Source organism: Salminus brasiliensis, chromosome 19 (genome assembly GCF_030463535.1).
Source record: "Salminus brasiliensis chromosome 19, fSalBra1.hap2, whole genome shotgun sequence".
In the NCBI taxonomy this organism is placed as follows: Eukaryota; Metazoa; Chordata; class Actinopteri; order Characiformes; family Bryconidae; genus Salminus; species Salminus brasiliensis.
The window spans coordinates 31400204-31427662 of record NC_132896.1 but is presented as its reverse complement, the minus strand read 5'-3'; the positions used below and the strand labels follow the sequence as shown (position 1 = coordinate 31427662).

General features: G+C 43.6%; 1 protein-coding gene across 7 annotated transcripts in view; it reads left to right on the top strand.

The window, feature by feature from the left end:
- The window catches only part of rapgef2b (Rap guanine nucleotide exchange factor 2b), a 148614-nt gene that overhangs the window by 78924 nt on the left and 42231 nt on the right, over window positions 1-27459 (top strand). Inside the window, exon 1 of one of the 7 annotated variants that reach the window (XM_072663980.1) lies at window positions 15005-15379. The exons of the other annotated variants lie outside the window; for them this stretch is intronic. Coding sequence (XP_072520081.1) covers window positions 15320-15379 — 60 coding nt within the window. The 5' untranslated portion in view covers window positions 15005-15319. Of the gene's footprint in view, window positions 1-15004; window positions 15380-27459 lie in introns of those variants that run through there. 7 annotated transcript variants of the gene reach the window in all.

The following is a 27459-nucleotide window of genomic DNA, read 5'->3' as shown; positions in this document are numbered from 1 at the left end:
TCCTGTTCCCATGATGATGGTGCTGCGCTCTGCTACAGCTGACTGGTGTGCTCGCTTATTCGTACGTGCAGTGAACCCGATCACGTGGCATGTGTGACGTCCCGGGGTGGTTGGAATGTTCTGATATCGTACGATAATGGAACATATGTATGAGCCCACATCCTGACGGTGTATAAATACAGCCCAACATGCTGGAGGCTCTGCTCTTGATGTGGAGTGCTGATGGTTATGCTTCGTTCTTCACTCCTCACTGAATCTAATTACTGCGAGAACAGGTATTGGCTCTGCAGCACCAGCAGCTACAGGGAGGCAGAAAGTGGGATTTTGTGTGTGTGTGTGTGTGTGTGTGTGTGTGTGTGTGTGTTTTAGTGAGAGAGTGAGATAGAGAGAGATTTGTCAGGTGTTCTTGTGAAGAGCGGGTCTATTTTTAGAGCCGTCCTCTGTGATTGGTGCCGTTGCAGTGTTGGGCTACGCTGAGACTCACAGGCCTTCGCTTTAAAGGATTTATACACACACGATCTACACACTCACAAGCACTTCTACTGTAAGCCACACCTCAGCAGTGTGCCTTTCAGTATATTAGAGCAGGATGCAGTGTGTGTTTGATCGAATGAATGACTGCTTTCTGTTCTCCAGTTTTATCTCTAGCTTCCAGGTATCCTGCCATGTGCACTTCCTGGCTGTGTACTCTACACCTCTCAGGCTCTGAACCGTGGAACAGCACTGTACCTGTCCTTTAATGCTTCTGAAGTCCGAGCAGGCTGTATGTCTGAATCAGTCATAATCCCAGTGTGTTGTGCTGGGTTAGCCTTCAGAATTTTGTATAGGTACAGTTGAGTTATATTAAAAATTGGTCGGGTTACAGATGTGTTTGGGGTGGGTTTGTAGAGTTAATGTTGAGTTTGGACAGAATTTAGTCGGGTTACGATTATGTTTGGGTAGAATTTGGTGGGTTACAGTCGAGTTTGGACAGAATTTAGTCGAGTTACAGTCGAGTTTAGACAGAATTTAGTCGGGTTACAGTCGAGTTTAGACAGAATTTAGTCGGGTTACAGTCGAGTTTGGACAGAATTTAGTCGAGTTTGGACAGAATTTAGTCGGGTTACAGTCGAGTTTGGACAGAATTTAGTCGAGTTACAGTCGAGTTTAGACAGAATTTAGTCGGGTTACAGTCGAGTTTAGACAGAATTTAGTCGAGTTACAGTCGAGTTTGGACAGAATTTAGTTGAGTTACAGTTGAGTTTAAACAGAATTTAGTCGGGTTACGATTATGTTTGGGTAGAATTTGGTAGGTTACAGTTGAGTTTGGACAGAATTTAGTCGGGTTAGGGTTGAGTTTGGACAGAATTTAGTCGGGTTATGGTTGAGTTTGGACAGAATTTAGTCGGGTTACAGTCGAGTTTAGACAGAATTTAGTCGAGTTACAGTCGAGTTTAGACAGAATTTAGTCGGGTTACAGTCGAGTTTAAACAGAATTTAGTCGAGTTACAGTCGAGTTTAAACAGAATTTAGTCGAGTTACAGTCGAGTTTAAACAGAATTTAGTCGGGTTACGGTCGAGTTTGGACAGAATTTAGTCGAGTTACGGTTGAGTTTAAACAGAATTTAGTCGGGTTACGATTATGTTTGGGTAGAATTTGGTAGGTTACAGTCGAGTTTGGACAGAATTTAGTCGGGTTACAGTCGAGTTTAGACAGAATTTAGTCGGGTTACAGTCGAGTTTGGACAGAATTTAGTCGAGTTTGGACAGAATTTAGTCGGGTTACAGTCGAGTTTGGACAGAATTTAGTCGAGTTACAGTCGAGTTTAGACAGAATTTAGTCGGGTTACAGTCGAGTTTAGACAGAATTTAGTCGAGTTACAGTCGAGTTTGGACAGAATTTAGTTGAGTTACAGTTGAGTTTAAACAGAATTTAGTCGGGTTACGATTATGTTTGGGTAGAATTTGGTAGGTTACAGTTGAGTTTGGACAGAATTTAGTCGGGTTATGGTTGAGTTTGGACAGAATTTAGTCGGGTTATGGTTGAGTTTGGACAGAATTTAGTCGGGTTACAGTCGAGTTTAGACAGAATTTAGTCGAGTTACAGTCGAGTTTAGACAGAATTTAGTCGGGTTACAGTCGAGTTTAAACAGAATTTAGTCGAGTTACAGTCGAGTTTAAACAGAATTTAGTCGAGTTACAGTCGAGTTTAAACAGAATTTAGTCGGGTTACGGTCGAGTTTGGACAGAATTTAGTCGAGTTACGGTTGAGTTTAAACAGAATTTAGTCGGGTTACGATTATGTTTGGGTAGAATTTGGTAGGTTACAGTCGAGTTTGGACAGAATTTAGTCGGGTTACAGTTGAGTTTGGGTCAAATCTGGTGGGTGACAATTGAGTTTGGGTCAAATCTTGTTATATTTTTTATTATTCTTTTTTTTTTGACAGGTTTAATCAGAAGGTCTGATCTCAGATTGAAGTGGATGTTCATGTGCTGATTAAATCTGTATAGTTTTAGCTTTAGAAGACCATTCTGCCAGAGGTCAGCGAAGGACGATTCCTCCATGGCTGGACATTTGAGTATCTGTGTGTGTGTGTGTTTGTGTGAATGAGTGTGTGAGAGGAAGACTGGGAGAGACAGAAAAAGAATGGCCTAATCTATCCTGTATGAATTATTGACTCTTTGCCTCTGTCTCCAGCTCTGTCTGAACCGGGCATCATCCCAGCCTTATCCATGGCCCTCTTTTCACATTCTCAGGTTTTCCAGCCTTACTGTTAGTTGTATATGTATAGGCAAGGGTCTGTGTGTACCCAAAGATAGCTAATGACGATTGATTACGTCTGAAAAGGAGGGAAAAAAATCGGTAACCTGCTAAACCTCAACTCTTTCTTCTGGAATGTTTCCTGTGTGTCCAGTGAGCAGCTAATGCACCATGTTCTCGTCTATTCAAGCTTCAACATCACCACCTCCTTTATTCTGAGACCTGCTCTGAGGGCGATTGGTCTGAATTCACCACCATGTTTGTTCTGGAGGATTTAGGAGGAACCATTTTTGGTTCCATAAAGAACCAAAGTGTTTGTAGTTTGTAGAGAATGTGTAGAACCTTGAGAACCTTGACCTCACATCTCTGTTATAAACACGGTTCTTTACGGAATCAGAAGTGGTTCTTCTGTTAGCATCGCTCAAGGAACCTTTTGTCGTACCTTTGTAAGAGAGCAAGGTGAGTTTCAGAAACCCTTGGTTCCCCTACCAAGCACACACATTCCATGACCACCCCCTGACTGCGATTGGTCCCAATCACCACCTCAGTTGTTTTAGAAGATTGGGAGATACAGGTGATATCTGGACCTTGAGTCCGGGTTCGAGCCCCTGGGTTTTGTTCTCACTGGAACAGTTGTAATGCAGTCGATTGGCCACCTAGTCAGGACTGGAAATTGGATCTAGAAGCACCACGTTTTGGTTCCATGAAGAACCTAGACCTCCTCTCACATTCCTGTTGCAAAGATGGTTCTTTATTAAACCGAAAGTGGTTCTTCTGTGGCTTGAAGAACCATTTGTCGTACCTTTATTTTTTAAAGAGTGCAGGGCGAGTTTCGGGAAGGGTTAAGCTAATACACACACTTGCACATCAAATCACAATGGATTATTTATTTATTTATTTGTATTTATTCTAATATCTTTTTTTTTTAAACCCTTACAGCCTGATAAATAGCTTTACATCTCATTTTCTCAGTCCTGCATGCGTGAGCTTTCCGCCGCCGAGTCGTATTTAAACATGCCGGCTGGTCAGATTGCTTAGCCGAGTGTTTTTTTTTTTTTGGACTGAGACAAATAAATTTTGTCTCAGAATTTGGCTTCACCACAGCGCTGGAAATATGAATAATTCAGATCGGAGGCGCACTTTTGATGCACTGGTTTGTGGGGCGTGTGTGTTTTCCGAGTGTAGCAGTACAAACACATTTGAATGCTGCTGACCTACTTCTTCTCCAAAAGGCATCTCTCGCGTCTGCCGCGTTCGTCTGACCTCTTCAACTCCGCGTGATTAAAGGAGCTGCCAAGCTCTCCAGAACCATTGTTGGGTTGGAATCCATTCCGCCAGAGCTTCCGCCAGAGCTCCACTCCCTCGGCCGGCGAGGAAATCCTCTTTCTGTAAGCGCACGCTTGGGCAGGACGTCCATATGGGTGTGAAAGCAAACGTGGCCATGGTGACCTCCTGCAGGTGCCGTGGGAAATCACCCATGGACATGAGAGGACGGGAGGGTGAGGGAGGATAGAAAGTCACGGTGTAACTTGACCAGGTCCACTTGTGAAGCCGGAACAGCTCTGACCCGTCGAGGCAGGGACCTGCAGGGGTCCTTAGACATTAACAGCAGATCCTTAGACGCTGTATGCAAGCTCACACTTCAGTTCTTCACTCTTATGAATTCACAGCAGTTTTATGGACCCTAGAATAGAGCCCTGTGGGACTCCCAAGATATGCTAAACCAAGCTGTTCTAAAATAATTTACCATAGTTTCTGCATTTAGAATAAAAGCTGGATCATTAACCCAAGGTTTAAGGGGTTAGGTTCTCTGAGTTGTGAGGTGGGGTCTCTATGGATCAGTCTTATTTGTTCAGATTAGATCAGATTGAGATCTGGAATACAACTTTTACATACAACTTCTTTTTGACCCAAACCACACTGTAGTAATTTGTATACTGTAGTGTGCACCTGATGCTGAACAGAACTTCTAAGAGGTTCTAAGACCTCTTTTGACTTTTATTGGTTCTGAGCACCACCTTGTTGGCTCTGAGACCTCCTGCTAGCTGTGATTGGTCCTGATCACCACCACGTTTTTGCTGAGACCTTTTGTTATAGAGTTTTATTAGGTCTTACTGACTGTAATTGGTCTTGATTGCCACCTTGTTTGTTCTGAGACCTCCCCTTGAATGCAGTTGGTCCTAATCACCACCTTGTTTCTTTGGAGAATGCTGTTGATCCTGATCATCTTTGGGTTGCATTGTTGTGAGTGAATGGCTAGACTTCTCTTCCTTTTGTGAGTAAATGGCACACAACACCACCTAGTGAGTGGGAAGAGCAGTTGTTTGGATTGAAGAACAGCTGAGACAAATTATCATCCAGGGTTACAAGTGTTTTGTTGCCCAGGCCTAGCTATGGGATGGGCTGTATCAGGAGCCAGTGCTTTATAGTCCTTTTAGCCCTTAGGCCTCATTCTAACATCATGCAATTGGTTCTGTTCTTTATTTAAGCAACGAGAACTTCCAGTACCCGGCACCCATGACGTTTGGGGGATGCTTTGCTTCTGCAACACATGCAGGCCTTAAGGAGATGCTCCCAGATTAAAAAGACCACATCGACCAATAGTATTAGCCGAATTGCCAAGTTGCTGGCGTCCCCTCACTCACCCTCTCTGCTTATAGACTGTTTACCCAGCTGCTCTTTTGCGTCGGCAGTGTAGAGGCATTAGTCTCTGTTGTTATGCCCACTGTGCCGTTTGTCCAGGACGCCATCTAGCTCTTCATGCTGCATGCTAATTAATTATGCAGAGAGAGTTGTTTACAAGACGGCCGTATGAAGAGCAGTACAGGCAGCGGATATTTTGGGCGGTTTTATTACGAACAGGCAGGTTAATTGGTTTGTTTTGCACACGTTTAGTTGTTGGGTAATTAATCCTCAAAAGAGCTCAATCAGATGAATGAATGACCATGTGAGCGATTCTCAGGGAAAACGTTCAGTCTTTCTGTCAGTGCCGAGCTGCTGGGCGTGTTACGTCTTAGTTAGGAGGATATTTGCTTATTCAGTAATGCATTAATATCGACAGTTGGATTATTTTTAGGACTAATTCATGTTCTCAGATGTCATGCAGGTTGTTTATTTCTTATGTCAAGGTTTATTTCTTATTTTCACACCATCAGAACCTTCCTGCATTGAAATGCTTGTGTTGAAGATCAGATAATTACTGTACAGCAAGATAGCACTAATGTAGAGGACTAAATACATTATAAATATACTAAATATACAGAATTATATACACAGAACTAACAGTACTAAATACGTAGAAGTAAATACAATAAATATACAAAATGTACAGAACTAAATATACTAAATACACAGAAATATACTAAATATACAGAATGAAATACATAGATCTTAAAACACAAAATATACACAACTAAATATACAGAAATATACCACATATACAGAATTAAATACAGAGAAGTAAAATACTAAATACATAAAATTAAATACACTTAATATACAGAACAAAATATATATAAAAATATGCAGAAATATACTACATATAAAGAATTAGATACATAGAACTAAATACACTAAATATACAGAACTAAATAATTAAAAATATATAGAAATATACCAAATATACAAAACTAAATAATTAAAAATATATAGAAATATACTAAATATACAGAATGAAATACATAGAACTCTACATAAACACTAAATACACAGAAATATACTACATATACAGAATTAAATACAGAGAAATAAAATACTAAATACATAGAACTAAATACACTACATATACAAAAATATTCTAAATATACCAAGTATAGGCGGCAGTTAAGACAGTATGGCAGTGCAGAGAGAAGACTCTCAGTGCTACTGCAGATACCTACTGAACCTTCCTGCAGATTTCAGCTCCAACCTAAATCTAACACAACCCATCAGCCAATCAGGGGCTTCAGAAGGCAGCAATTAGTTGAATCAGGTGGGGTGGTTTAGGGTTGGAATGGCACTATTTCTGCCTGTAATGTCAGTATAATGATGTTGCTGTCCTGGAAAAACCCTGTATCTCCATTTGTGACACTTTCGTGATGAATGGAGCAGTAGAAGCGCTCCAGTATGACTTTAAATGACATATTTTTACATTGACTTCCATTGAAAGTTGTTTTTGTTTTTATTTTTTTTATGAAGCAGGTGAGTTGGGTCCTCCCTGATTTTAAATAACCATGTCCATTAATCCCGGCACTGTAGACACATCACTTGTATGTCACAATCTCGAGATTAATGAGTCCTCAGTGGGGTCAGTTGGACGGGATGAGCACAGCGGTGAACGCCTGAATGGACCGTTCTGGACGAATTTCACTCTGGGTTAATCCTGACCGCTACTTAGTGGCTTGCATTCTCTCTCCCTGTCAGCTTTGGGCACGCGGGAGGGCTAATTCTGGGACAGTGGTGCTTTTTTCAGCAGTTGAGGGATAAGAGCAGGTTCGTGCGTGGCAGTGTATCGCTCTCTTCACGCCTCGGCTGCTGCTGGAGAGCCAGAGCCATCCTGGGTCTCGCCTTTGTACTCGCTGTGCGTGTTATTAGTAATCCGGCTTTATTCATCTGGAGCTTTGAGGGCCAAATCATTTCCTCTTCTTTCTTCTCTTTAGCGCTGGACGTTGAGCGATCTTGACCCTGTGCTGGTGCATCTGTTCAGCCTCTCTCTCTCTCTCTGTACACTGTGTGTGTGTTTGCCTTCACGTCCCCTCAGCGATAATAATGAGCTTTGATGGCCCTCATGCTACGCCTCACAGACCAAATGTGGTCATGTGATCAGCTGTAGCCCACACAGTCATAAAAACGCTGAACAGCTAACAGACCAGAGCTGATACTGTTTATTAGATTCATCCGGAAAGCTTCTGATGTGTGACTTCCAAAGTAAATAAACAGACGGATGCGGGATGCTAAAGCGGTGGTCAGCGTTCGGTTTCAGGAAGCCCCAGTAGGCCTGCTGGACGTACCTCGTCTCAGCCAGAGTCTGTCGCTTGGAGGTCTAGAGTAATTGTGTTTTGCTGAATGTTCTCCACAAGGGGGAGCTGTTAAAACACCTGTGGCTTCTTTGTGCATCGTTGAAAGGGAGGAAACCCACACCAGCAGCACATACAGCTACAGTGAACACCAACCTTACAGTAAAACCCCCAGTTTATATTATATATACAGTGTTTATAAAAAGTATACACCCCTCGGATGTTTCCCCCTTTTATTGCTGTTATGAATGAAACTGTGGTCAGTATTATTTGAATTTATAATAGAATTTACAAAGAAAATATTTTAATGTCAAAAAAGGTAAACTAAATAAAAATACATAATGTAAAACTGCTGAAAAATAAATGAAATACATATTCCACCCCTTTTAAGTGGCTGACCTCATTTAACCTAGGTCCAGGCAACTGATGCTGAAAGTCTTACAGTTCAGATCACCTGATTGTAGGATAGATACACCTGTCCGGAAGCTCCGACCACTGGTTAGTCAATATGGCTTCAGGAATTATACAAAATATACAGAACAAAATGTACTAAATACACAGAAATATACTAAATATTACAGGGGGAGCTGTATATTTTAGTATATACAGCAGTATATTTGCTTAATTATATTAATGCAAATTCACCATGAAGACCAAACAACACTCCACACAACTCAGAGAATAGGTTGCTGTAGATTTACAGTCAGGGGATGGATACAAAAAAAAAAAAATGAACCCAAGTGACTGACCACCCCCTGGAGTTCAGTCAGATCCATCAGAAACAGAAGGAATGTAGCACATGTGTAAATCTGCCTAGAGCTGGCCGTCCTTACAGTCTGAGAGACGGAGGGAGGCCCCAAGACGCCTATGCAATTGTGATCGGACCAGTGGGCCAGAAAACCGGATGGGGACATCCCTAGTACTTTGTAGTCTGCAGAAGCATCTGACTAGTGTGGTGTCGTTCAGTTGAGCCTGTTTGTTTATTAAAGAAGAAGAAGAAAAAAATTAATTGAACATAGAATATTTATGTAATCACTTTCATCAGTTTGATATATTGAACATGATAAATATTTATTTAAATGACCTAATTGTGTAGAAATGTGTTCACCTTTTGATATTAAAATGCTTTTTTTTTGTAAATTCTATTATAAATTAAAATATAAATATTACAGAATTATTGAAGCGCCACATTTAACCTCTATAAAGACCTTACGTCACATAGTCCATGCCACGAGCCGTCTGGTTATTTCTGCTATTAGGTAGGTGGTCATAATATTCTGATATGACCGTGTGTGTGTATATATAATATATATATATATATATATATATATATATATATATATATATACACACACACACACACACACACACACATATATATATATATATATATATATATATATATATATATATATATATACACACACACACACACACACACACACACATATACACAATCTGTGTATGTAATATATAAGACTATACATATAGTAAATGTATAGTCTGTAAAATAAGGAATAGCGAGTTCGCTGTCAGTGATGGCTGTGATCTGTGCGGGTGGGCTCTTCCTGAGCTCTGTGTCGCCTTTAAAGCAGACAGGCAGTGCTTGAGACGACCCCAACCGCAGCCGGCCTCTTTTGTTCCAGAAAAGCCTTCTGGGCAACGGCAAGCTGTCCCTGGATGTGACCCCGTTGCCGCGGTGATGTAAGGATGCAGGACGCACACACTCCCCCCAGCCCCCCTCCCCAGACAGTCGGGGGTTGCCAAAGCGACAACGCTCGCTCGCTCGCCAGCACCTGATCTTCTTTTGTCAGGCATTACATCATCGGGGGTGATGTCATCGGGTAGTAGCAGCAGCAGCGTGGTCTCGGCGCACCTCTGGCAACGTGCCAGAATCGCTCCGTTTAATGGCTATCTATATCTGCTAGCACATAGCGCTCCCGCAGGCGCTGCCAATACACACACACACACACACTCACACACAAACACAGGCTCTGTTTGTGTACGACAGGCACGTATCAGCCAGGCACTTAAAAGACAGTCATCACATTATTATTGTGCTGTATTGAGCTGCTGTGGAGCTCGCGCCGTAGCAGCCCATAAATAACCGGGGAACACTTGGTTTTAAGGGAGACAAATGAGGGGTTTATTAAGGTCTGGTTCGTTGTTCAATAAAGCCTGAATTGCTTTTCTCAATGGTTTATTCATTGTGCATTAATATTTACTCATTATGACCTATGATTTTAGCCACATGTGTTTACACTGGATTTTGCTCTTTGGGGATTGCTCTTATTACCGGTGATTGGGTTGTACTGGGAGGGGTTTGGGTTGTACTGGGAGGGGTTTGGGTTATGCTAGGAGGGTTTTTAGTTGTACTGGGAGGGGTTTGGGGTGTACTGGGAGGGGTTTGGGTTATGCTAGGAGGGTTTTTAGTTGTACTGGGAGGGGTTTGGGGTGTACTGGGAGGGGTTTGGGTTATGCTAGGAGGGTTTTTAGTTGTACTGGGAGGGGTTTGGGGTGTACTGGGAGGGGTTTGGGTTATGCTAGGAGGGTTTTTAGTTGTACTGGGAAGGGTTTGGGGTGTACTGGGAAGGGTTTGGGGTGTACTGGGAGGGGTTTGGGTGTACTGGGAAGGGCTTGGGTTGTGCTGGGAGGGTTTTTGGTTGTACTGGGAAGGGCTTGGGTTGTGCTGGGAGGGTTTTTAGTTGTGCTGAGAGGGTTTTTGGTTGTGCTGGGAGGGTCTTTGGTTGTACTGGGAGGGGTTTGGGTTGTTGAATGTGGGTTCAGGACTCTTATTAACGCAGTAAACTCACATAACCTGGAGCTATCTAGAACCCATGTAAATGCAAAAGTCACATTATTGCCAATTACACAGTAATAATGTGTAGATGTGGGTCATAATTCATCATTTATCTCACATACTGTCTGGAACCCACATAAATCCAAAGCTTTATTTATATTTAATGTATATGTTAATTTAGGTTATAATCGTGCTCAATAACAGGGTGGTAACAGAGTGTTTATTATTTGTAATTTTTACAAAAGAAAGCCCTCCAGTTATGTTATAATAACAGTCTGAATGATTAAATATTAATGTATAGTGGATAGACCACTTACAATCACCTTAATAAACCCTTAGTTTGTTTTCTTTTAAACGACGTCTCATCAGTACCATGAATAGATAAAACATTTCTGATGCAGATTGACTGTAAATATTAATTTAGTGCTTCTAATTAGTGGTTAATAGAACCTCACTTTAGAATGTGGAGCACTTTTTGATGTTTTAATGATTGTTAAACTCTTATTAACTCCATAATCTCACAGACTATCTAGAACCCACATGAACGAAAATGCTGTCAATTGCACACTAATTACATTTCAACTTAGGTAATAATTTCTGCTCAATAATTTGCGCAACAGGGTGGTAACAAAGTGTTTATTGTGTATTATTACAACTAATAATGTAAATATTTGTGATTTTTACACGACAGACCTCCCGTTATATTCTAATAAAGATTATTTATTTAATTATTAGTGTGTAGTGGATAAATTTAGGACTTTAATAAATCCCTCATTTGCCTCAGATTAAAGTGTTGCCAAAATTCTGTTTATCCAACAAAAGCACTGTGGATAGAGATTACATTTCAGATGCAGATTGACTGTAAATATTAATTTATTGCTTCTAATTAGTGCTTAATAGAACCACAATTTGGAATATGGAGCACTTTTTCATGTTTTATTGATTGTTAAACTCTTATTAACTCAATAATATCAGAATATGCAGAATCCTCATAAATGAAAATGCTGCCAGTTACGCACTAATTAGATTTCAATTTAATTAATAATTAATGCTTTATAATATGTGTAACAGGGTGGTAACAAAGTGTTTATTGTGTATTATTGCAACTAATAATGTAAATATTGGTGATTTTCACACGACAGACCTCCCGTTATATTCTAATAAAGGTGAGAATTAGTCATTATTAATGTATAGTGGATAAATTATTTAAATAGGGCTAATTCAGGACTTAGAATATGGAACCCTTCATGTTTTAATGATTGTTAAACTCTTATTAAATCAATAATATCAGGCTGTCCAGAGCCCTCATAAATGAAAATGCTACACTTACACACTACTGTACATGTTCATTTGGTTAATAATTCATGCTTAATAATTTGCGTAACAGGGTGGTAAAGTGTTTATTGTGCATTATTACAACTAATAATGTAACTATTAGGGATTTTCACATGGCAGACCTCCCGTTATCTTGGAATAAAGGTCAGAATGGGTAAATATTAATGTATTGTGTAAATTAAGACCTTAATAAACCCCCTTATTTGTGTTCCTTACAGTAAAGTGCAACCCATAACTGTGTTGCCTCTGTCGCTGTCCATTGTAATCTGTTGCCGCAGTCGATGCTCATCATACATTCAAGCCTCCTAGCCTTTCCACCATGCAGCCTGTGTTTATGCACTGCTACATTCAGTTACAGTCCATTATTCTGCCCATTACGGTCAGTTCTGCCGGGCGAGCTCACAGTAAAATCGACGCTGTAGCTACAGTTTGGTCTGCAGTTTGCTCGTGTCATCCATCTCAGCCTCGTTGTGTTTAATGTGTTGCACTTTTCCCGGCCTGTAAAATTCCCAGTGATTGATCCCTCTCTTTTACGAGGCAGTGTTTAGACAGCGGCCGTTGCGTAAGTCATCTGGACGGACGCTGGCCATTGTTGGGCTGCCCTTTCGCTGCCATTGTTCCCTCTTCCTTTGTTATTTTAAAAGCACGTTATTAACATATTGGGTGTCAGGCCGGCGGGAGGGGGGTGGGGGGCAGGCTGGATATCAGGTCTTTCTTCTCAATCTGAAAATAAGAGCCTCTCAAGGGAGTGTGTGTGTGTCACGTGTGTGTGTCACATGTGTGTTGTATTACAAAGGGTAAGTGAAGCACCCATCATTGGATAAATTACAGTATCTGTGTATCTGGATGATTGATGACGGCATTTTTGCAGTGTGTGTGTGTGTGTGTGTGTGTGTGTGTGTGTGTGTGTGTGTGTGTGTGTGTGTGTGTGTGTGTTGTTTTAGGGCATGGGGGGTGGTCTCGGTACCGTCATCAGAGCATTGGAGGGTCATGTGTGGGCGGGCTGGGCGGTCAGCGAGTGTGTGCGTGAGTGTGTGTGTATTGTGCTTGGGAGTTGGATTGGCAGTGTTGTCATAGCAACCGTTATATTTTGTACAGCAGTGACGCGGAGCTGCCTCTGTTGTCCCTCTCCGTCTTTCAGCAGTTCGCTATAGCTCTCTGCTCTCGCGCTCGTGCAGGCGCTCTCCCTCTCTCTTCCGCGCGCTCACTCTCACACCCTCCCTCCAATTCGACCAGGAAATGGCTCTCCTCCGTGGTTGCCATGCCAACTGCCTGCAGCCCTGGTGGTGTGCGGCGGGGAGCGTGATAATGACATTACTCTCACAGGGCTAACCGCGCTCATCCTTCACTTCTCTCTCTCTCTCTCTCTCTCTCTCTCTCTCGCTCGTTCCCTTCTCGAATTCTATGTATCTATCTGTCAGCTTTTCCTTCCTCATCCACCTCTCTCTCATTCCTATCTCTCCTTCTCCCTCTCTCACTGTTCCCTCCTCCCTCCCATCCCCATATCTCTCTCTCTCTCCATCCCCATATCTCTCTCTCTCCATCCCCATATCTCTCTTTCTCTCCATCCCCATATCTCTCTTTCTCTCCATCCCCATATCTCTCTTTCTCTCCATCCCCATATCTCTCTCTCCATCCCCATATCTCTCTCTCTCCATCCCCATATCTCTCTTTCTCTCCATCCCCATATCTCTCTTTCTCTCCATCCCCATATCTCTCTCTCTCTCCATCCCCATATCTCTCTCTCTCCCATCCCCATATCTCTCTCTCTCTCATCCCCATATCTCTCTCTCCATCCCCATATCTCTCTTTCTCTCCATCCCCATATCTCTCTCTCTCCATCCCCATATCTCTCTCTCTCCATCCCCATATCTCTCTCTCTCCCATCCCCATATCTCTCTCTCTCTCCATCCCCATATCTCTCTCTCTCCCATCCCCATATCTCTCTCTCCATCCCCATATCTCTCTCTCTCCATCCCCATCTCTCTCTCTCTCTCCATCCCCATCTCTCTCTCTCTCTCTCCATCCCCATCTCTCTCTCTCTCTCCATCCCCATATCTCTCTCTCTCCATCCCCATATCTCTCTCTCTCCATCCCCATCTCTCTCTCTCTCTCTCTCTCTCCATCCCCATCTCTCTCTCTCCATCCCCATATCTCTCTCTCTCCATCCCCATATCTCTCTCTCTCTCTCCATCCCCATATCTCTCTCTCTCTCTCCATCCCCATGAGAATGTGAGTGAAAGTCTCTCTTCCCTTTCCTATCTCTCTCCTATCCCTCTTTCCCCATTTCCATGTCTCTCCCCTCGCATTTCCTCAGTTCCTCTTTGTTCCCTCTGTCTTCACCCTCATCTCTCTCCTAATTCCCAGTTCTCTCCCCATTCCAGTCTCCTTTCACATTCTCTCTTTCCCTTCCTATTCCCTATCTCTCTCTCCCCATTCCAGTCTCTCTCTCCCCTCACACACACTCTTTCTTTACTGGTCCTGTCTCTCATCCTCTCTGTATCCCTGCATCCCCATCGCTAGCGATCCTTCTCTCTCTCTCTCTCTCTCTCTCTCTCTCTCTCTCTCTCTCTCTCTCTCTCTCTCTCACCCCTCTTGTGTGTGTGTGCAGAATAGTAGGCACCCGTGGCGACTCTCGAAGCATTAGTGAGTGAGGGAGGAGGTTCCAATTCAGCCACCACCCCCTCCCATTTCCTTCAAACACACTCTCTCTCTCTCTCTCTCTCTCTCTCACTCACACAGACACACACAGACACACACACACACACACTCCCTCCCTCATCACCCTGCCTTGCTCCCCAATGAAGCAGGAGTGTTTAACAAAGAGGAGCCGTCTCTCTATCCTCCACCTAATCTAATGGTGCGTAAAGCCTGGCGAGTGTGTCCGCGCACACGCTTCTCTCTGTGTGTGTGTGTGTGTGTGTGTGTGTGTGTGTGTGTGTGTGTGTGTGAACGTGAGTGAAAGTGCCGTCAGCCATTTTTACCCCCCCCTCCTTCTCCTCTTCCTCCTCCTCTTTTTTCTTCCCCCCACCATGCCGCTCTCTGATTGGTGGAGGAGATTTACCTAATTACCTCCATTTTTTTTTCTGATCCCTCCCATTTTCCCCTACGTTTTTTTCCCCCCTCATCACCCTCCGTCTCTACCGTTTCCCTGCCTCGGAAGGAGGTATGGATGCGCCGGGAGAGAGAGAGAGATCCGTGAAGCCGGAGCTGTCCGTGTGAGAGCCGAGAGCTGGAGCATCTCCGGGAGAGGCTCCACTTCTGCTTCTTCACACTCTCTCTCTTGCTGAGAGAGAGGGGATACTGAGGGAGGGAGGGGGGAGGATTTGACAGAGGGAGAAGACCCTCAGCGGAGGACTAGGGGTGTTGGAAGAGCATTTGTTTGTTTTTTTGTTTGTTTTTTTGGAGGAGAACGATGCTAAATTTCCACCCTGTATCTGCGCCTCCATTATGAAGCCATTAGCGAGCGGCGGCGGCCATGGAGTCTCGAGCCAGGCTGATAAAAGCCCCGTGAGTATCGACCCTCTGTGATGGGATTAGCCTGGTTTGATGGAGGGGTGGATGGATGGAGGGGTGGATGGATGAATGCGTGGATGAGTGAGTGCATTTGCATTGCTTTTATTTGCCTAAAAATCTGAACTCTCCGTTCCACCTTAAATGGTGCAGCAGTTACATTCTGGCGCCTGAGGCGCCAGAATGTAACTGCTGCACCATTTAAGGTGGAACGGAGAGTTCCGATAGGATGCAACTTGATCATGCAGATTTGTGTGTGTCGTTTGACAGTGCATGCATGAGTGGGCGTCAGCGTGCATGCATGCATGCATGTGTGTGTGTGTTACTTGACAACCTCAGAAAGTGTATCTGTGTGTGTGTGTGTGTGTGTGTAGGGTTCTGCCATTAAACGACACATCTTGGCCGCGTAATATGTGTCAGTGTGTGAGAACATCCATGCACACACACACACCCACACACACACACTGATAGAATGGCTCAGAGGCACAGCATGGTGTCAGTCCATGGTGTGTGTGTGTGTGTGTGTGTGTGTATGTTTTATAGATATGTATGTATATATGTGTGTGTGGGAGATTCTGCACTGAGGAACCAGTGGTGGTCCACAGGCCTGAATAAGGGGCACTGTGATATGTGATAGGTGATGGTGAAGCTCTACACAGAACATACATACACACACATACATACACAAATATATAGAACATATACACACACACACTGATAGAATGGCTCAGAGGCACAGTATGGTGTCAGTCCATGGTGTGTGTGTGGTTATGTTCTATATATTTGTGTATGTATGTGTGTGTGATTCAGTGGTGGTCCACAGGCCTGAATGAGGGGCACATTGATACGTGATGGTGATGGTGAAGCTGTGTGTGTGTGTGCATCAACATATCAGTGTGGATTAGTCCTAATTCCCACATTCCACATACATCAGCAGATCTATAGGAAAAATTCCGGATGTCTTCCCAGAATTCCCATATGGATGCATACGTGCTTACATACCTGCCATAAGCTCCTCTATTCAGACCGGATTACTTTCACACAGGCAGGTGGGATAACGTAGCTAATTTTACCACATGACGTCCGCAAAGTTAATGACGGATTGGCACGGGATAAAAAAAAATCGGATGGAATGGGAGTGGCTCCTGGATTGTCACGTCCCAGTCACACCGAACACAATCCATATTGACCGTTTAGGACCTTTTCCCAGAGTGTATAAGGACAACACTGTCAGTACAGCTTCCAGCTTCAGTGTGGCTCCTCTAGGAAGTCCATGGGAAAGATCGGAACGTCGCTTCGTACAGTGCTTACGATTTTCCCACATTCCCGGCTGAGCTGACACTGTTGGGCACATGAGCATCCAACAGGGCCCGTAATCCTGCAGCTGTGCTCAGGGTTACCTGTGACCTCGACTTGCCGAACTGGGATATGTACAGAGAAGAATTCTGGTGGATTGTAGAAATGCAGATTTTGCACCCTGTGTCCGTGCGGGTTTCCTCCGGGTATTCCGGTTTCTTCCCATTTCCTAAAAAATACACATGGTAGGTGAATTGGATAAGGTACATTACCCCTAGGTGTGAGTGTGTGAATGAATGGGTATGTGTGGTACCCTGCGATGGATTGGCGCCCTTTCCAGGGGGGTATTCCTGCCTTGCGCTCAATGATTCCGGGTATGCTCCAAAAATCCACTGCAACCCTGAGCAGGAAGTAGTGGATAAGATGATGATGGATGTTAAAGCGGATAAAAGTGAAGACACTTAATTAAAAAGGCACTTAATAGGTTGTGAATAAATGCCGGTTTGAGCACCTCCATGCTCGGGAAAACCTGTAGGACTCCTTTAACTCCTTTTCCCCCCGGATATGATGGAATATTTACAGGATTAATATAATCAAGGGTTATTTTAATGGCTTGTTTTAGTGAAAGTCAAAATCATCAGAGTCTTTATTTGCACAGGAGCTTGTAGTCCAGATCCGTGAAAATGAGTGAGTTACAGGATTCGGATTTGGGACTGAAATCAGTGACCTACACCAGCATGTAGGAATTACTTTAGCCCACATCCCCAAGTTAAAGTCATCCCTTCTGAATCGGCCTTTAGACTGTTTTGATCGGACTGCACATCTCTTTACTCTTGGTAACCAGTCAGAAACTTTCCACTTATTTCGTTTGCATGGATTTTAAACATAAGGAAGCATCCAGTGTTTTTTTTAGCATAGTTCTTTTTTGCATGGTTAATTGATTCGTAGCAAAACAAGCATGGCCCTATATAGTACTGAACAGGGATTCAGTATGGTTCTGTGTGGTCCTTTAAAGAAAGGACTTTGCATAGCAACTGTGACTATTATCTTTAAATTCTCATCGATACACACTGTGTGTCCAGATGTTTGTGGACACCCCTTCTAATTTAAGTTGCACCCATTGCTGATGTACACAGATGTACAAATGCACACTGGGCTAGAGGTGTGGAGCAGTGGGAGAAGTGTGTTCTCTGGAATGATGGATGGAGGAGCTCCATCCAGTACTTTTGGGATGAGTTGCGGAGTTGGGGATGAGTTGGGGATGATGACGTGGGGTGGTGATCATCCAACATCCCGACCTCACTAACGCTCTTGTCGCAGAATGCAATCAATAAATCCCTCACAGCAATGCTCCTCCAAAATCTAGTAGAAAGCCTTCTACCCTGGACAGTAGTCGGTTATTTCAGCTAAAGCAGATCGCCTTTTCAATACCCTTGATTTCAGTAGAAACAGTGAATGAGCAGGTGTCCCAATACTTTTGTCCATATAGTGGATGTCTCCAAGCACTGTGTATTTGTGCGTGGTTATGTGTTCCAATGCTCTCCCTCCCTTCCTTCCTCTCTTCTTCTTCCTGTGTGTAGGCAGCAGTTGGCATGATGCAGGTGATGCATCTCATCAGCAGAACTGAGAGCAGAACCGAGGGAGCTGATTGGAGCTCGTTATCGGAGATGCTGTGTGTGATCAGCACTAGGTCCTAAATGTGTAATTATGTGTGTCTTATTGGTAGTTTAAAGTGTTAATGGTGGTCCTGACCATTATGAACGCCCCTGAATGGCGTTTCCTGACCTGTTTGGTCTGTAGGGGTTCGGAGGTTTGGTAGCACCGTGACAAAGATACCTTGCTTAGATCAGAATATGGATGCTGGCCTTGGAGACGCGACAGGTTCACCTTAACCCCCAACACAGTTCCTGTATCCTATCGAGCGCTTCCTACTCTGACGGTATTCTGAGGCAGAATGGCACCCAGTCATGTCTGAGTGTTATTGGGTGAAAAAAAGTGCTAACAGCTAAGCGCTAACACTTGGACCTCTTGTTGTATTTATGATTTGGCTGCTGAGACCTTTATCGCTACCCTGAACACCTGAGTCATAGAGACATTCTGCATTCTTAATAATACTTGATATGTACACTAATCCGCCATAACATTAGTACTACCTGGCTAATATGGATTAGCTCCCCCTTGTGCTGCTACAAAAGCTCTGACCCATTGGGGCATGGGCTCCACAAGGCCTCTGAAGGCACCCTGTGGTATCTGGCACCATAACATTAACAGCAGATCCCTTATGTTGTCCTGTAAGTTGTGAGGTACTGACCACTTTTTGTAGGTACTGACCACTACATACCAGGGGGAGAAAGCCTACAATACAAAACCTGCCTGATGTTTTGGGGATGTTCTGACCCAGTGAGGTTGAGTGGTGATCATCCAGCATCCTGACCTCACTAATCACTAGTCATCAAATCCTCACAGCAATGCTCCTCCAAAATCTAGTAGCAAGCCTTCTTCCCTGGACAGTAGAGACAGCTCCTTCAACAAAACAGGATCAACTCTTTTTGTTTTATCAGCCTTGATTTCAGTAGAAACAGTGAATGAACAGGTGTCCCGATACTTTTGTCCATATAGTGCGTGTTTTACTCGTTCTGCAGGCAGCCAGAAAGACTAGGGATGCTGTAATGTAAGCCTTAGTTGTTGAGTCATTGACCGTCAGCTCTGGAGATGCTGGATGTAAGGTGATACCCTGAATGAAGGCACATGGGACATGGGGGCTGTAGATCCAAAAATGCTGGAAGCACGGCTGAAATAGTCAGAATTTGAGAACTTGGCTTAAGAACCATCAGGAATGTTTGCAGATGAATCTGTGGTCTCGTTCAGCTTCTTCTAAGCCCTAATCAATGGCGTAGGTGTTCATGAATATTCTAATGATGCATTGCTGTGGATTTTCATCCTCATATATACATATATATATATATATATATATATATATATATGTGTGTGTGTGTGTGTGTGTGTAAGGTTATGTGTGTGTGTGTATGAGTGAGAATATCTGCCCTGTTTAATCTGACTCCCCACTGAAGCGCTTTAATCTCTTGATCCTCTCGGCTCAGGAAAGCGAGAGGCCCCCGGAGCGCCGCTGGGGCTTATGGGATAGGTCTGCAGCCTCTGGTCCTCCAGTGTCAGCCTTTTCCCTATAATGCCACACTGTTCACAGTTCACACCCATACCCACACCCACCATCCTCGTACCCACACAATACCACACGTGCTGTTATGCCCAGATACGCGCCGTGCTTTGGGACTCCCTCCAGCCTGGATGCTGTCCAGTAATGTAGGTCATTAGGACTGCAGTGGAATTTTGGGAAAGACAAGCAGCTTATAAATCATGCGTGTTTAACTGTTAGTAGAACGGCAAAGATTCACATTAATCTGTGATCCTGCATTGTTTAGCGTCCTCTGGATGTCTGGACAGGGCTTAAAGGGAAATGATGATTAATCCATTAAAGACAATGGAAAAAATAACCAGTTAAAATGTAGGTTATTGATGAATCTGCGACGATTAGGTTCCAGCATGCGGTTAATTATCATGTCTAATGCAGCAGCATTGTATAAGCAGCAAAGTTTGCAAACAACCAGCCCAAGCTCGAGTCACCTTAGCAGATTCTGGGACAACATTAATGATGTCCTTCAAATTTTTCTTCAAAATATTGAGAGAATACTCAATCGCCAACCCATCGTTACAGCCCTTGTAATTAGGGATGCACACATATCGGAATTTTACGAAAACAAAAACAACCAGAATCATCATTTGTGTTGGTCAAGGATGGCATTCGACCTCCACCCTCCAACACCTTAGTGAACCCAGGTATCGAACCCACAACACTGTCATCTAACCACCAATAACTCAGATGCTTTAACCACTTAGCCACCACTGCTTCATTAGATCAATATTCAATATTTTATTGCATATCTGCAGTTGTTGATAAACATAAATGTTTAGAACAAAGTAACAAAACAATATTATAAACATATACAATAATGTTTGCTCCAGAATAGCAACTCTAGCTGATGTTAGCTAGCTTCAGAAACCATGAAAATATAGCTTTATGACAAACTAACAGGTTGGCACATCATCCGCTGAAGAGAAAAGATGAACATCAGCATCCAGCATTACAAAGGTTAGCTGTGTTAGCTCATTACCTCGTCTGAAGGGGAAGCCATTTTTCAGTTGTCATGGAAACCTTGCAGTTTCAATATTATGCCAGATATTGTGTGACTGAATGTTTGTTTTTACCTTTTTACCTTTTTACCAGCCAAAGTCTTCTTTTTTTCTTTTTATTTGGCATTTTGGTTACACAAAGTAGTTAGAATGGCCATTTTTACTTACTGCTCACAAACATGCTAACTTGCTATGCTAACCACCTGTAGTGCTGTTATATAAAATCCCACTTTTGGTTTGTATGCATCTGTTACTGTAGCATTTTCTGACATTTGCAATGTCCAGCTTAATAGCCATCCTGATTGATACTACCTATCGGAAGCTATATCGTATTTTCATTGGCTATTTTTGATCTTTTTTAAAGCTCTACATGTTATTGGTCGGTTATGTCAATGCATTACCCTTTGTATTGCTCTCTATACTAATAGTATAATAGTAGATTAATAATGGGTAAATTACTCGATAGCCAGCCTTCATCGGCTCACACATTTACTCCACTCTCTGAAAAGCACTCCGTGTCCCCTATGGCTCCCTTATACTGGTCTTGTACATCAAGTGACCAGTGTGATTTAGGACCAAAAGCCCCTCGGGTTAATTGACTGAAGTCTGACCTAAATAGTGTTGCGAGAGAATGAAGACTTTATTATGTGGCGCGGTGGCGTGCGCAATCGCGAAAAGGGCACCTAAAGGACAGCGGGGGGACCCCTGGGTGGGTTAGGGAAGACGGCCAGGATATTGCTATTGACACACACTTATCGACTGCTGTCCGAATCCCAACACTCAAACCAATTAAGACGTATACCAAGTCAACCTGCCCCCGGTGAGCTGCGATTGGGCAGCTAGCAGACCCCTTCTATGCTTTATGGTCTGAATTACTCTTGCATTTTTTTTTTATCCTCAGTCCTGTGTTGGACTGTTCTGCTGTTAAAAGGCCGACTGACACATTGTGCTTGCTCTGCATCTAATCACGGTGTGTCAATGGCCTGGTCCTGGAGATGCATTTGTCCTTATTAGCATTAGCATTAGTGGGCCTGAGTGCGTACAGTACATATTTGCATTTTAGACTGTTTGTCAATATTTGTTTGGATGCTGGGCTGCAGGGTCACGTTAGAAGCACATGGGTCAGCAATTTTGTTGGTTGGCAGATGAATCTGTAACTGCTCTACCCAACTATAGCTGATCAAATCTCATCAGCTGGATATTAATCTAAACCACATTGACCTGATCCAGGTTCATTAAGTTGACTCATTTGTTTACTGATTAGCGACTGCATGTGTTTTTCATTATTGTATTATTTTTTTATTATGAAATAGTATTTGCCTAAAATCAAGTATTATTTTAAAGTCTGAAATTCTAAAATCCACTTTTCACAATTCCACTTTAGGATGCCTTCATTTAGTGTGTTTTCTGTTCATAAGTCTGTGGTTGAATTAGTTAAGCATACAGAGCCACTGGCCAGCTTTCCTTGTGACACATGAAAGAAGGCTTAAAGGATTTTGACCTTGTTGTTACATCAGAGTTGATAAAAACAACAAACTGCAGAGGCAGACTGCAGGCGGTAAGCTTGAACTGGTAATATTTTTGCAGGATGTGATCATCAGCCAACTACCACCAAACCATACCAACCGCCAAACCATACTAACTACCACCAAACTACCAACAACTGCCAAACCATACCAACTATCACCAAACTATACCAACAACTGCCAAACCATACCGACTACCACCAAACCACACCAACCGCCAAACCACACCAACCACCACCAAACTATACCAACAACTACCAAACCATACCAACAACCGCCAAACCACACCAACAACCACCAAACCATATCAGCTACTACCAAACCACACCTACTACCAAACCATACCAACAACCACCAAACCACACCTACTACCAAACCATACCAACCACCAAACCACACCTACTACCAAACCATACCAACAACCACCAAACCACACCTACTACCAAACCATACCAACCACCAAACCACACCTACTACCAAACCATACCAACTACCACCAAACCACACCAACAACCACCAAACTATATCACCTACTGCCAAATCATGCCAACAACCGCCAAACTACCAGCTACCACCAAACCATACCAACCACCAAACCACACCTACTACCAAACCATACTTACAATTGCCAAACTATACCAACACTACCAAACCATATCAACTATCACCAAGCCATACCAACAACCACCAAACCTTACAAACTACCACCAAATCCTACCAACTACCACCAATACGATCAACTTTAAAACCATAAGAAAGAAAACACAATGTTATTATTTTACATGTTTATTGGACACATAAATGAGACAAATGACATTTGGCAATATTAGGCATTGGCATTGGTTTGCGGCCCAGAGAAGTCTCTGCCTGCCTGCTTGGTTTGGTTCTCTACATAGTAAATCGAGTTTTTTTACTGTTGTGTACAATAACATATTCACATTTTACTACTGTTAAATATCTAAAGCTGTTGTCCATACCTCCCACCACTGTCTTCACTCATATCACATCCAGCCATTCTATTAAGATACTGACCACAGTACCAACTGACCTGCTGACCAATCCATGTTAATGCTAAACACAACTGTGAGCGTCCCCCATCTTCATTCCGTGTGTTAAACCATTGTAAAAGGCTGGGTGGTGGGGTTCTCTTGCAGTTCTCTAGACGACAAATAGCTCATTTGAGAGGTGTTGGGGGTTCTCGAATGGGGGTGGGAGGTTCATGGCCTCGAGGCCCACCATGCTCCAGTGCTTCCACTGAATGCCGTGTGATTGGTGCTTTCATACAGGGTAACATCACATCAGCACTGTAATGTGTTTCTCAGTGGGTCACTTCACTCTGAAGACAAGTGCAGGTTCTGGGGGTGAGGGGTGGGGTGTTACTGCTCTCTCAGGAACCTGTGGTCTATATTCGGTCAGTCAGCCAGTAGATTTCACAGGCTATAGTCTATGCTAGGTCAGTTTCTTGGACGGCTGAGGATAGACTGACATTTTGTAAGGTGTAATCGTCGCTCTTTGTAAGCAGTCTGAGCTGTGGGGTTTTTTCTGGCGCTCCGTCACTACGCATTACTTCAGGCTGGTTTGAAGAACCTTCGGCATGTGGCAAAGAACCCATTTTAACAACAGTGACACGTCTTTTTAGACACCACTTTCCTTTTCATTTGGAGACCCAGGCAGCTGCGAAGTAGCTTCATTAAAACGTTGCTAAAACAGTTCTTGGTGTAAATGAAATTCCTCCAGGAACGAACTGTGAACTCCACATGCAAATCAAGCTCATCCACAAACAAAGAGACACCTTCTGGAAATTCTCTCAAGTTTTTTTTTTTTTTGTGCTCATCTGTGGAGTGGCGACGTCTTCGGCATGTCAGGAATAATCCAAATGCTGGTGCACACTTCCGAAAGCTGTTGAGACATGAGGGACTGGGGAGTATCTTCCTACAAGCTCCAATAGCCAAAGAGCCTCCAGGGCCAGACTGCATCCAGCCTGGCATCAGAGCTCAGGGAAAGGCTGAGCTCTCGAGGATCTGGAGAGAATGAAGAAGATCAGGGTGGCTATGCTAAACTCGCCTCATTTGGTATAGCATGGTCTGCACATATGTCAAATATGAAATATAAAAAAAAAACGTTCCCCGGACGTCTATCATGTATAAAAATAACCTAAAATATGTCACGCCGTCATAAACAGTATTGGTGGTCATTTTGTTTGATGGAGAGCAGTCTGATGACCTACAGTGTGTGTGATGCGATGTGAAGTCAGCGGTGGGCAACTTTGCTCCTGGAGGGTGGGATTCCTGCACAGTTTTGTGCTTTTCCTGCTCAAGCACACCTGTTTTAACCCACCTGTCAATTGCTAGGTTTAGTAGTTGTCATTGTTGGGGAACAGACCAGACCCACAAGAGAGTTGAAAGTGATGTAAATGCATGTATTGAGTATTTTAAGTCACTTTTAGGTATGTAATTAGTAATTATATCATTTTTATGCAGTGAAAAATGTCCAGATGTTGCTTAACAAGCCTATTTACCACCCTGTTATTTTGCATCAGAATCATTTTTTTTTCTCCAGTTTACAGATTTTTTATAGATTTCTCTGCTTTTATTGGCTGGTTAAGCGCACTATGATGGCTCAAAGAACTCAGGAATTCTAGTATAGGATTTTGTAGAGATTATTTATTTATTATTATTATTATTATTATTATTATTGTTATTATTATTTTTGGTCAAATTCTTCCAAATTTGGTGCTGCCAGTTAGGCCACCCCGAGAGAACGGGCAATTGAGCTACTTTAAGCTGCACCCATTTCTGACACAGATGTGCAAATGCACACACACACACACACACGCATAGAACTTAACTAGTCCCTGTAAAGAAAAGTACTGCCAATAGAATAGCGCTCTCTGGAGCAGTGGGTTGGGTTGCGATGAGGTGGTCAGGGTAGTCATCATCCAGCATCCCGACCCCACCGATGCTCTTGTCACTGATGCAGTGTCAATCAATCAAATCCTCGCAGCAATGCTCCACAATCTAGTGGAAAGCCTTGATTTAAGAAGAAACATTGAATAAGCAGGCGTCCCGATACTTTTGTCAGTATAATGTAGCTTGTTGAATATGCATGAGCAGGCCTGAGGTAACATGCCGTGTTAGGTGTGTGTGCAGACTGACTTAAGTGTGTGAACCCCACCAGGCTCACACCCCAGACGGTAGACGTTAGCTTCCAGGCTTTTACCTGGCAGTTGTGCTCCCGGTACCAATTCAGTGCTTAAGGAGATTTATTTTTCCTACCTGCTGAGGCTGGAGCTCGCTCCCTGTCTCGCCCTGTCTCGCCCTGTCTCGCCCTGTCTCGCCCTGTCTCGCCCTCTTCACCATCTCCCAGGAGAATAGGCTGCATTTCCGGCACGTATACGATTAGGGGAAGGAAAGGGGGTGGAAATTAGGTCGGATGCATTTTATATGAAAGCTATACTCAGCTGACTGAAGACATCCAATAGCCTCTGAAAAAGAAGAAGAAAAGCACACACACACACACACACACACACACACACACACCCGGCAGTAGAGCCAGTGAATAAGGACGAGAGTAGAGCTCCGTGTGTGCGCACGCTTTCCGAGATTAGCCGAATTTGCTTCTGAGGCTTTTATCTGAGCTCTGCTGTCAAAGCCCTTCTTCATGTTCAAACACTGTAGCCTCCACATGCACTCCTGTCTTCTGCTGATCTCCAGCAAGTGTGTACACACCACTCCTCGTCGCCTTATGACGAAAGTCAGCTGCAGAGGTGAGTGGTGAGTGCTTCATTTACGCAAATAGAACATCCCTCCCTTCGCCCAAATTTCGCCATATGTAGTTTTTTCCTCCCCCCTAGCTCTAGCAATGCTCCCGACACTTAACACACAGCTCCTCCCATGCATCTGAAGCCAGCCACGGACTATTTTTGAACAGCCGAGGCAGCCGACATACTCTGAGGAAAGCATGAGGTCCCCAGCTCCACCGCACCAGCTAATAGACACCTGTGCCAGGCCAGCATCGCTTTAGGAGTGATGAGGGGGTGATGGGAGCGCCATCTATCAACCCGGAGAGCATGACCAGTTGTGCTCTTTCGGACTCCGGCCACTGATGGCAAAGCGGCATGGCTTTAGGTAACACATTAAACAGCTGAACCACTCTGAGCCCTCATGGATATGGTATTTATTATTTCAGTAGACCAATCAGAAGATAACTCTGCAGAAATATTGGACTTTTCTAGTTTTCCTTAGATTTCCAACAGAGGTTCAAGCAAAAAGCCTAAGTAGTTTGGATCATTCTTAGAAACCAAGCTAATATACTGCGTATAAGTTTTAATGTCTGAAATTGATGCAAAACAGGTTGATTTCTATGGTCCTCAAACTACACAGTGGCAATCTTCGGGGTGCAAGCACCATATACCATTATGGAGCCAGTAGTGCACAAATGTTGGGTGATGTTTTCAGATTAGCTCCGAAACATGGGGTGACCCTGGGGATAGTGCTGTGTGATTTTCTTGATGTAGACATCTACCAGGCTTGTTCTCGTTCGTTGTTTCCTTCTTCTTCACAAACATTTCAAGCCTTTAGTCTGAGAATAGTCTGAGAAGTGATGAACAGAGTACTCGGCCTCCAGAAAAGACTCCAGTACACACCCTGTATCGAAAGCCAACAGCGTCCAGCAAGACGCCTCGATTCTCCCTGGCTGTGGTAGTGAGATGGGGACACCCAGATGAGAATTGACTGTTGGCCTGGTTGGCAATTCGTGCTTGGAGCCAGGGTTGGGTGTAAGGTGGGAGTGAAGAGGGCCGCTGGGTGAGACTGTGCAAGACCCTGTCCGCTCGTGTTTGAGCTGGGAGGCTGCCTGAGTGGCTCTGAAAGCTGGCCCTGGGGAACCTACTGCAGGTGCTTGCTGCCGCTCACTTTCCAGAGCCTGTTGGTGACGCTTGTTGTCTTGGAGACTTTTGAAGGACTGTTCCACTCATGCCATAGAGGAACCACCTTTGAGTTCCTGAAGAACCTTTTGATGTCTCTTTCATCTCTTTCATCTGCTGTT